The following is a 10437-nucleotide window of genomic DNA, read 5'->3' as shown; positions in this document are numbered from 1 at the left end:
TGTTTCTTCTCCAAATGCCCTATTTGCAACGATTCCTTTAATTCACGGGCAAGATGTGCATCTGGGGATAGGTTTGGTTTACATTTCTGGGTGCCTTTGAGGGAGGCTATTGGTGGTTGACTATGTGCTATTTGTCTTACGAGATGCTTGAACAGAGATCCAGAGGAGAAACCCTCTGTGCCCGTGAGGAAGTGAAAAAAAAATCTCTGTTCCTTGAGAGGAACAACCCTTTATTTTGCATCTCTTCCTCTTTACGAGGTGAGCCTCTTGTACGCCGATCTGACACTCCTGATTGACAACCTGCTTGGGCAACTGCTCAGGAGAGGGTGGCCCAAGGCAGTTTCCCTGGGTGGCTGTTTTTGTGACCTTTCAATAGATCCACCCAAGAACGGTTCAAAGTGATGTGTAAGATGTGTGAGTCTAAGAGAAAGTCTCGTTCTCCAGAATGGATCTGAGACTACTGTCCAAGAGTGAAATGGACTGAACAGAACCACCTAACTTCTGTCTTTCTGTTCTATTTTCTAGGAGAGTGAACAGAGGATGGAAGAGGAGCCAAGTGTGCTTTAAGAGTTTCCTTCTGTTTTGTGTCCCAAGTTTTTTTTCCTATTCCTTTAGGAGGTGTTAATAAAGTTACTCTTTTTCCACATGGACCTTCCCTTCACGGTAAGTGCTCAGAGTGCCATTTATTTGCTCTACAACCACCGCATTCACTCTTGTTTGTACCCTGTTATTGGAATGAAGTGTTCCCACTGTGTTGTGCCATGCCTAGCTAGTGTCTTAGCAAATGATCCCGTAACCCTCAGGTGGCCCAGTGCTTGAAGTGGTCTATTTCGGTTGCTGTTCCTCCCAGGTAAGTCCTTGTTGCAACCTTTCCCTTGCCACTGGGGTTTCCCATTCCCTTTGCTTTCCTTGCTGTCCTCCTTTCTGTCTGCTCCTTTTCCTGCTCTCTTGCTTCTGGCTGTGCTCTTTTTGTGAGACATGTTTCTTCTCTTCCCTCAGGTCTGGGCTGCTGATTGGGCAGTACCATCTGGTCCTCTGTTCCCCCTTCTTTACAAGCTGTCTCCTTTTGGATGCCCCCCCCATAGGCACTTAGTGCCATTTCTTGGGGTGTCATGAAGGATTTTACTAGCATCTCGATTCCTTCCTTGTGTGTGAAAGCTTTTCCTTTTGCATTTAGGTCCCCCCCTTTTCTCCCCCATTTTTCCAAAGGTGTGTCCTATTGCCCAAGGCATACCGTGAATCTGTGGGTGTTGTACCTTGGTCTTGTTTTAAAATCTAAATTGATCCAAATACATGTCACGTCTTCCCCTCTACTATCTCCCGTTCTTCCTTGTCCTTCCTCTACTTTAGAGGATCCCTGTGTGAAGAACTTTCCTGTATGGCAAAGGGTTACCTTGTAGCTCTTCCCTCATTTCTCATTTGTCTAGGATTCTAAGGAGTCTTTCCATCCCTTTGGGATGGGCTCCTGACAGGGATCGTGCAGGCTTGAAGCTCTTGCATGTTGTCCACTCTAGATCTGGTACCATTTGCTAGTACCCCCTACTATTCTAAGATCCCAGTCCCTTAAGCATTCTTGAGCCTTTTGGCTTCCCTGTGGCCCTAAGGTGATGAGGTGTGTGTGCAGTCCTTTCTCCTTCTCGTGTCACCCTTTGTACCTGGTCTAGGAGTGCTGTGGCAGTGTCTGAGATCTGTTGTCCATCCCATTTGGACTGCCTCTAAAAGCTTCCACATTAAGTACCAGGCTGTCTGTGTCCTCCCCATTCTTGTGGTCATGCCCCCTAGGGCATTCCCCATTCTGTATTCCTATGTCAACCCTGCTTTTCAGATTTGGCAGGTTGAACACTTGGGCTGAGGATTCTTTGCCTTTTCACTCTTTCCCTTGTTTTTCACCCTGAAGCGTGCCTCTTGTGGGTTCAGGGAAGGCTCCTTTTTCTACAGGAATTTCACATGGTGACTCTTTTTTCTACTCATCTTTTAGCCTATCAAAATAAGCCCAGCTGTTTTCTCTCTTTGACTTCTTGGAGCTGGGATGGTGAGTTTGCCTGACATTTGCTCAGGACTTACTTTCTTCTCTCCACTGAGGTTTCCAAGACAGGTCCCTCTTTTCCCCTAATTGCAACTGGCTTTCAGATGCTTTAAGGCCTTTTCCTCTCCCCAGAAATGGAGATGGATGCCAGTTTCTCTCCCCTCCTGCTTCTGCCTTCATCTAAAACGGTTCTCCACCTCCTGCAGGATTTGTGCACTCCTTTTAGGGGTGAATCCTTCTAATCATTCCTCCCAAGCTTGTGTCCATTCATTTGGAGGCTCTGTAAAGCCTTGAGAATGGGGTGTCCCTCTTCTCTGCCGTTTGCTCTGCTCTTTGGGGCCCTCTGTGCCAAAGGCACACCCATCTGTGTTGTCCTTAAAATGCATCTTACAGGTGTACCCCAGCCCAGCAAGCATGTTTCCTAGGCTTTTCACAGACAGGGTGTATGGGTATGGTCCCACTGTCTCCTGCACCATGATGCTCCTATGTTTTATAGTCCTGTACTAGCCTGAATTTAGTATTTTCTTTCCTGCCACCATGGGGACCTTGTAGGGCCACCTCCACGGTTGTCCTCCTCACTGCTTCAGTAGGTGTGCTGTGATGGTGGCTATCCCTTTCCTGCTTTGTGCAGAGCTAGGATCTTGCCTCCCTTTTCTAGGGGATGTTCCTTCTGGCCTTTGTGTTTCTCAATTGCCCCTGTTCAGCCCTCCCGTGTGGTTTGAGTTCCTTTCCATCCTGTGTGGTCGTTCTCCTCTGTCCCCTTACCTTATCCTCTTTAGGAGGAATTCCTACCCCCTCTTGAACCTATAGGTCCCTCCCAAGGTCACTACCAAGACTCATTTCTGTCTGTCTAGGACATCTGTCAAACCCTTCTGTGACTTCACCTCCTCATTTTCTTAAGCGAGGAGCTTTGCAAGGTTTCTCTTCTGGCCCTACATGGTCTGCCATTCTGCCGTTCCTTTTGCATGTGCTACTCCCATAGGGAGTTGCTTTCTACTTGATTTCTCTGCAGCTGTGTCTACTACAATTTCAACTTGTTCAACATGCAGACCGAGCTCCAACTTTTAAGATGGGCTCTTGTCAGCGTTTTATCAGGTCCCCTGATGTGTGGAGCTCATGAAAGCCCTGGTGTTCCTTGCTCTCTCCTTTTCAATTTTCCTACAGCTTCCTGATCCCTTGTCATTCCCTCCTGCAAAATCATTTTTGGGCCATCTCACCTCCAACGTCCTGCTACCCCCTAATAGTGCCATGTTCCAGTCTTTCCTGGTTCGGGCGGGATAAGCCAAGGTGTTACGGCCTTTCCTTTTCCCTGTCCCCACAGGTGCCTTTGTCCCTTGCTCTCTTTTGCAGCTCTTTCCTGGTCCTTCCGCTTTCTGTGCTCACGGCTACCATCCTCCTTGCTTTTGTCTTTGTTTTTCCCTCTTGTCCCCTCCAAGGGACTCTTAGGGCTTCCCTTAGCAAGTACTCCTTTCTCCTTTTCCTGCCCAGCCTCTATTTCAGCTTATTGCTTCCATTTCAGTGGCCAGGATTTGGTCCCTCCAGAGGCTCTTGCACCAAGGTGCCAGGGATTCCTTCATTCTCTTGGCTTCCATCCCAACCTACTTGTACACTCTTCCTGTGGGGAATTTATTCTTGGATCCCCCTTGTCACTACAATAGTGTCATCCCCCCGTGTTCCTATCTGGGTGTGTGAAGGGTAGCTTCTGGTGCCCTGGGGGACCCATGCCATTTGCTCCCTTTCCCCATGGCACCTTGCAGCTCCTGTGATGAGCTGCCCCTCTTTAGCATGACACAGTCTATTTCAACTGCAATTCTATTTCCCTCTAGTATGCCTATTTGTGCCCCCCAAGAACTGCATCTATTGGCTTGGCAACACCCCCAGGGCCTTGCACTGGATCTCCTCCCTTTCTCTTACAACTGTAGACTTGTGATGTTCCTAGGGGTGCCTTTCCAAAAGCTAAGCCTCCTGCTGCCCCCCTCATCTGGACTTCCCTTACTGGCCACTTGTGGTTCTACCAGGGGGAAGACTATGTCATTACAGCATCCCACGTGTGCCTCGCCTCGTCCTCCTGCTGTCCTCTTCCCGAGCTGCCAAGCTTTTGCTGTTCTGCTGCCCATAGTTTTGTGTCTGCCAGGAGGCAGCAGAAAGGATCTGCTTTGTGTCAGTCCCCTTGGCTTCTTCACTAGTGTGTTTTTAGGCTCAGCACCTCCAGGGGTCTTGGGTGCCACAGCAGGGCCGCTCTGCACACGCATGTAGCGTGGGCCAACCCTTTCACCACTTCTGCATCCTTCCCATTTGGCCTAGTTCCCTAGTAGCCTCCTTGGTGACCCATGCTTGTAGCAATTGCTCTAGTGGACTGTGTGTGGGCTATTTTTGACCTTGTCCTTTCTTTCTCCTCATTTTCCTTACTTCTATGTGTTGCCTTTCTTACCGAGTGTCATACAGCCATTCATAGGTGGCCTGTCTTGAGTCTATTTCTAACTGAGGGCAACGCTACTGCAAAAGTGCCCCTTGTCAATTCCAATGTTACACGTGGTCCTACTCCAGCTTGAAAGGTGTGTCTGAAATCTTGCTTGTTCCTTTGTCCCCAAGCAGCCTGCAAGCAGCCCATCAGCACGCTCTTAAAGCTTTGGCTGCTGCCCCAGCCTGTGTCTGGTTGCACAGTGCATCCTTGTCTGTCTGCCCTATTTCTAGGCCTCCTATGCTCTCACATCTTCCCAAATGTTGCCCCCTGCACCCGGTGACTTACTGTGGTGTGTGTTGCCTCAGCCACTGCACCTCTGGGGCCCACTCCATTCTCCTACTGCCCTGGGCCACCTGCCCCCTAGCTTTCCAGCTACAACTACAATCCATCCCCACCTGCACAGTGTACGTGTCTGTGTCCTCCCTACTTTGAAGCCTCCCATGCTGTCCCATCTCCCTAAGTGGCACCGTCTGCACCCCCATGACCTACTGCACACACCCCCATCAGCCAGTACAGCTGTGTCACCCACAGGATCCTCAAAGTAGCCTGGGCCACCTGTCCCTAGGCTTCTAGCCATGACCCCCGTTTCTATTTGGGGCACCCGCAAGGTAGGCTGGCCCCCCACCCTTACGGTTTGGGCACCTACTCCACCCACTTGTCCAACACTTGCCTGCCTACATGCTGACACTTCCCCAGCCGGTGTCCACAAACTCCCCAAAGTATTTCTACAACCTGCTCTTTCAGGCTATGGCCACTTTGATGGGGCTTATGCTAGTATGTAGCCTATGTCACTCCCAGTGATGCCTTGCTGACAGTTTCCCTGCCTCCCCCCCATTTCTGCTTTTCACTGCTCCAGGCTGGCCTCCCTGCTCTAGCCCTGAAAGTGTCCCCCCCCTTTGGCTTCCCCCTGGCTCACGGGTAGCCCCTGAACCCTGGAGACGCCTCATGCACACAGTCAGCTTTCGCTTCCTCCCGGTCCTGGCCGGCCCCCTCGCGGGAGTCCGGAAACGCAGTACTAGAGAGTCCTCATCTCGCTTCCGGCATCCAGCTGCTGGTCCCGGTCTCATTCACTCACGACATTCGCTCGCCTCCATACGCGCCACCGCACACTTACCTGTGTTCCTCCGCGCCCTTCTGTGTTGTCCTCTGCTCTGGCTGTATCTTCTGCTTCAGAGTCCCCAGCTGTAGCAGGTGGGCAAGGAGAGACAATCTCCTTTGGAATTGCCTTTATTACACAGCACCTTAAACTGGGAGGCTGGGGGGGGACTTCGGGATTTGCTGCTGCTGCTGCCGCCTCTGTGCTAGTCGTCTTCTAGGTGCCGCTCACCTCTCACGAGTCCCCAGCTCCAAGAAGTGGGCAAGGAGAGTGCAGCTTCTCCTTTTCAATTGCCTTTATTTTCAGCTCTTTTTGGGAGGGGGGAGCTCGGAGGGTGGCGCACACAGTCGCTGCCTCTGCTGCTGTCGCTGCTTCTGCTGGCTGCCGGTTCTGCTGCCTTCCCTGAGTCCCCAGCTCCAAGAATCGGGCAAGGAGAGCCTCAGCTTCTCCTTTTCAATTGCCTTTATTTTCAGCTCTTTTTGGGAGGGGGAAGCTCAGAGGATGGTACACACTGCTGACACTTCTGCTGCCACCGCTTCTGCTGGCCCTTCACAGTTCCTGCCTTCCTGTCCACAGTCATCTTGTGGCCACAGCTCACCTCTCCAAGTCCCCAGCTCCAACAAAGGGGCAAGGAGAACACGGCTTCTCCTTTTTAATTGCCTTTATTATCAGCTCTTTTTGGGAGGGGGGAATCTTGGAGGGTGGCCATTCTGCCACCACTTTTGCTGCAGCCGCCAGTTTGCCGCCTCACAGGTTCCCCCTGCCCCGTGCCTGCTCCCGGAGATGTCTCACTCACAGCTTCCCCCCCCCGGCCCCTGCCCCCTCACGGTGCGCCTGAAGATGCCTCACTCATAGTGAGGCATTTCCCGCTCCCCCCCCCCCCCCTGCCGCCCGGCTCGCCCTACCCCCGGAGGCGCCTGTCCCGCAGCCACGTTACCCCCCCCCCCCCCCCGCTCCCCTTCACTGTCACCGAACCCTACCCCCGGAGACGCCTCACTCAAACTCCACCCCCTTTTGTTTCCCGCCACTGCCACCTGGCTTTCCCCCCCCCCCCCCCCCCCCGCAGACGCCTCTCCCCTGCCGCACCCCCTCCCTTCACTGGTCCCTGCTGCTGGCCGGTGTCACGTGCCACCCACCTCCCCCCTCACGCAAATGCCTCACTCACAGTCGTCCCCGTCCCCCCCTTTCGTTGCCCCCACTACTGCTGAAGATGCCTCACACACAGTCCCCCCCGATCCCTCTTTTGCTGCCTCCCCCTCACGGCTGGCCCCCCAACCTCCGGAGACGCCTCACGCACACAGTCACCTTCTGCTGCCCCTGATTCCCGGCCGCCACCCTCGCGGGAGCACGGAACCGCAGTACTACCGAGTCCCCTCTCGCTTCTGGCATCCAGCTGTGCTGGTCCCGGTCTCAGACACACACACATTCGCTCGTCTCCACGCCTGCCACCGCACACTCACCAGTGCTCCTCCTGTGTGCTGTCCTCTGCTCCGGGCGTGTCTTCTGCCCCCGAGTCCCCAGCTGGACCAGGTGGGCAAGGAGAGACAATCTCCTTTGGAATCGCCTGTAATAGCAGCTCTTTTTGTGAGGCGGGGACTCGGGGGAACTGACCGCTGCCGCCACCGCCACTCCCTCGGGGTTGGTGCCTTTCCGTCGGGGGTCGTCTTCTGGGCGCAGCTCACCTCTCACGAGTCCCCAGCTCCATGAAAATGGGCAAGGAGAGCGAGTGCAGCTTCTCCTTTTCTATCGCCTTTATTTTCAGCTCTTTTTGGGAGGGGGGAATCTCGGAGGGTGGCTCACGCCGCCGCTGCTCCCTCTGCCGAAGCTGCTGCTGCCGCCGCTGCACGGCCGGGAGCTCCCCCTCACGCGCGTACCTCAAGCACGACAGAGTCTGTGGCAGCGTGAGGGGGCCTGCCGGGATGTTCCCCTCTCTGAGCTCCTCTGAGGTTATGGTGAGAAAATAAAAATGCTGAAACGTAGCTTCAGGTGTAGTGCCTTATGAATACTGTCATCTCCAAGTGGAGATCTTGTCTTGGAGATCTTGTCTTTGTTTTTTGGGGGGCTTTTTGGTGCTCATTTGGGGTCTTCTTGGCGCTAGTGCTCATGGGAGGGAGCCTGGTCATTTGCATATTGGGCGGGGTCACGCCTTCGAGGAGCAGGCCAGCAGCATGTGAAGAGCAGGCGGCGTCAGCCTGACTTTGAGTGACAGGCCAGTCTCCTCTTTTCCATTCCTCAGTCTGTAGAATCTTTCCCATTGTTTCTATTCTGTGTCAGTGCTAGTTTTATCTGTAAGGAGAGCCTCGGCTTTTCTAAGTGTGTCCTGTTTGTTTGGGGAAGCACAAGGCATCTCTTCGGGTGCATGTTTTCCCTGCCTAGTGATCAAGGCATCCACTACTTTTGCAGCTTGTCGGAGCTGTCATTGTGTGATTTTCCAGACTTAGTGGGCTGCTGGGCGAGGAGAAGCAAAAGTAGCAAAAGGCTTCTGTGCCCCTCTGCCTGCTTTCTATAGTGCTCTGGACGATGGTCTTTGTTCCTTTTGGGCTGGGACGTTTTTCCCCCTATTCGTTCCTAGGCAACAGAATGCTGCTCTTAGAGGCTACTTGACTTCCACATAGCGGACATGAGCGGGCAGGAGGAGGGAGACAATCGCCCCAACTTTCGGCGGGAAGACGCCAGGGCGGCAAAATGGCCGGGCGGGGGGCGGGGGGGAAAGCTGGCTTCCTTCTAGCCTTTGTGGTTTTTATCTTCCATCGTCTTTTTCTGCTATTTGGAGGCAGAATCAGCACAGGGCTGTCTTTGAACGGAATTTGTCGTGTTTCCATCAGGTGTCTGTAGGGAGAAACGCTTTGTCCCTGCCCTTTCCGTGGTTGCCGAGGGAACGGAGCTGAGCGCAGGGAGGCGGGGGAGGGCGGGGCATGGGCCGGGGCACGCTTCTGAAATGGCGCCGCTGAGGCGGCCTTTGCTCCCTGTCCCGGGACGGGGTGAGCCGTTCCGCGGGATCCTCCCCGGCAGCGCGGCCAGCCCGCACGCGGCTCATGGCGGCTGACTCCGCCGGTCCCGGCACGGGCAGAGCGGCGGCGGCGGCGGCGGGGGCGGCGGCGGCGGGGGGGGCGGCGGCGGCGGCGGCGGCGGCGGGGGGGGCGGCGGCGGCGGCGGCGGCGGCGGCGGGCGGCGGCGGCGGCGGCGGCGGCGGCGGCGGCGGCGGCGGCGGCGGCGGCGGCGGCAGCCACAGCCAGCGCAGCCGGGTCGGGTAAGGCAGCCGGGAAACCCATTGCAACTCGGACGGCTGGGACCGACGGGTGCCTCGGCACGGTGGCGGGGGGGTGGTCCGTTTCTGTTTGACTTAGCCCTGTCGGTTCTTACTGCTTTTGATAGCAAAGAGGAGTCAGGCATCTTGTTTCTTCCCTAAAATGCTGTGCCCCCTCGTGATCCCTGTGAAAAAGGCCAGCCCGTTCTTTAAAAATGTTGATAGTTTAATAGTTCATACTATGGTTCTAAGAAAAGAATGACAGGCATCTAAAATGGAACATTTAGGGTTAGGAGAATAGGAGACTCTAAAACCAGGGGCACACATGTCTGGGTGCCTTACTGAGCCCAAAGCCATGAGCAAGGACCCCTGTTCCCAAAGGCTTATCCATTCAAAGCAATAGCCTGCCGCATATCCCTCCATTTCGTCCATGATGCCTCCATGGCATTCCAAGAAAGAAATCTCAGTGGTCCATGTGACTTTTTCCTTTCATCTCTATGGCTTCCTCAGGGCTGAGCGAGGCAGGAGAGTTTGGTCTTTTTTGATAAGCAAGTAGTCCATTCCTTTTCTTGGAAAGATTTCTGTTTTCCTGTGCTTGGTCTCTAAAAGCTCCATTTGAATTGCACAGCTACATGGACTATACTGTCTAAATAGGAATACAACATTATTCATGGATTCAACATGCATGCACTCCATCTCTTGTGTAGAGCTCTATCATCTGCCCTTTCACCATCCCTTTGGAGAAACTCCTCTCCAAGCGGCGTGTGGCTGACCCTGGCTTCCGGGGAGTCTTGCTTGTTGCTCCTCTCACTGTCTCCTCAATGGTTTGCATGGGTTTTGTTCTCTCCCCTCTTCTTGAAAGCTCTCCCTTCCAGCAACCAGCAGGAGTATTTGTCTCCGTTAGGCCTTCTTGTGCAAAGTTTCAGCATCCCCTGATGTGATCTTCCCATCCCTTCCGTTCCACAGGGGAAAGGCAGAGATGCCAGGGATCCACCCGGACGTCTGGGGGACAACGTGGCTGTGTGAGAAGGCAGGTGAAGGCTCTAGGCTGCCTCCAGAAGTACGTCTTGTTGTGTACAAGCTTGCCAGCAAGGCTAAGGTGAGGCTTTGGGTTTGTTCTTGACATTGTCCAGAAGCAAAGAAAGGGGGAAAATGGTATGGAAAAGGGGAGGGAGAGAAAGAGGGAGAGAGAGAGAGAGGGGGGCGGGGGGGGGAACATTTGGACAGAGTTTGAAATGAAGTAGGTGAGGACTATTCAGCAGCACTATCTATGAAGCTTAGTGACCTCCGTCAGTGCGATCTCAAAGAGTTTTCCTGAGGCAAGAGCCTGAATTCAAGTTGTCAAGAGTGGAGTGCAGAAGAAAATGGCTTTTTTCTCTCCATTCCGTTGTTCAGATTGCCAGCGGTAAAGGGACTTGTTTTTTGTCCAGCATGAAGCCTTTCTCTCTCGTGCTGTTTTCTGGTGGTGTGATTCTTTTAGCCTCCCTATGACTCGCAAGGTTCTCCAAGTTGTCTGTGTTGTCCTTAGAACAACACAGTGGCAGATGGCTTCGTGCCATGGCAAGCCCTTTATCCTTTTCTTCTTTTCAATGCTGTTGGAAAAA

The 10437-nt window shown here is 53.7% G+C and overlaps 1 protein-coding gene across 18 annotated transcripts in view; it reads left to right on the top strand.

Annotated features, from left to right (window-relative positions):
• The first annotated feature begins 504 nt into the window (after window positions 1-504).
• Window positions 505-10437, top strand: part of LOC120748188 (condensin complex subunit 1-like) — a 36350-nt gene continuing 26417 nt past the window's right edge. For 15 of the 18 annotated variants that reach the window (XM_040054288.2, XM_058419138.1, XM_058419131.1 and 12 more), the window contains exons 1-2: window positions 8847-9657; window positions 9800-9932. In XM_040054288.2, coding sequence (XP_039910222.1) covers window positions 9515-9657; window positions 9800-9932 — 276 coding nt within the window. In that variant the 5' untranslated portion in view covers window positions 8847-9514. Of the gene's footprint in view, window positions 664-8504; window positions 8568-8846; window positions 9658-9799; window positions 9933-10437 lie in introns of those variants that run through there. The other 3 variants (XR_009207523.1, XR_009207521.1, XR_009207522.1) reach the window with 3 other exon arrangements.

Source organism: Hirundo rustica, unplaced genomic scaffold (genome assembly GCF_015227805.2).
Source record: "Hirundo rustica isolate bHirRus1 unplaced genomic scaffold, bHirRus1.pri.v3 scaffold_79_arrow_ctg1_1, whole genome shotgun sequence".
NCBI classification, from domain to species: domain Eukaryota; kingdom Metazoa; phylum Chordata; class Aves; order Passeriformes; family Hirundinidae; genus Hirundo; species Hirundo rustica.
The sequence above is the reverse complement of the archived record's forward strand: the minus strand, read 5'-3'. Positions and strand labels throughout refer to the sequence as shown.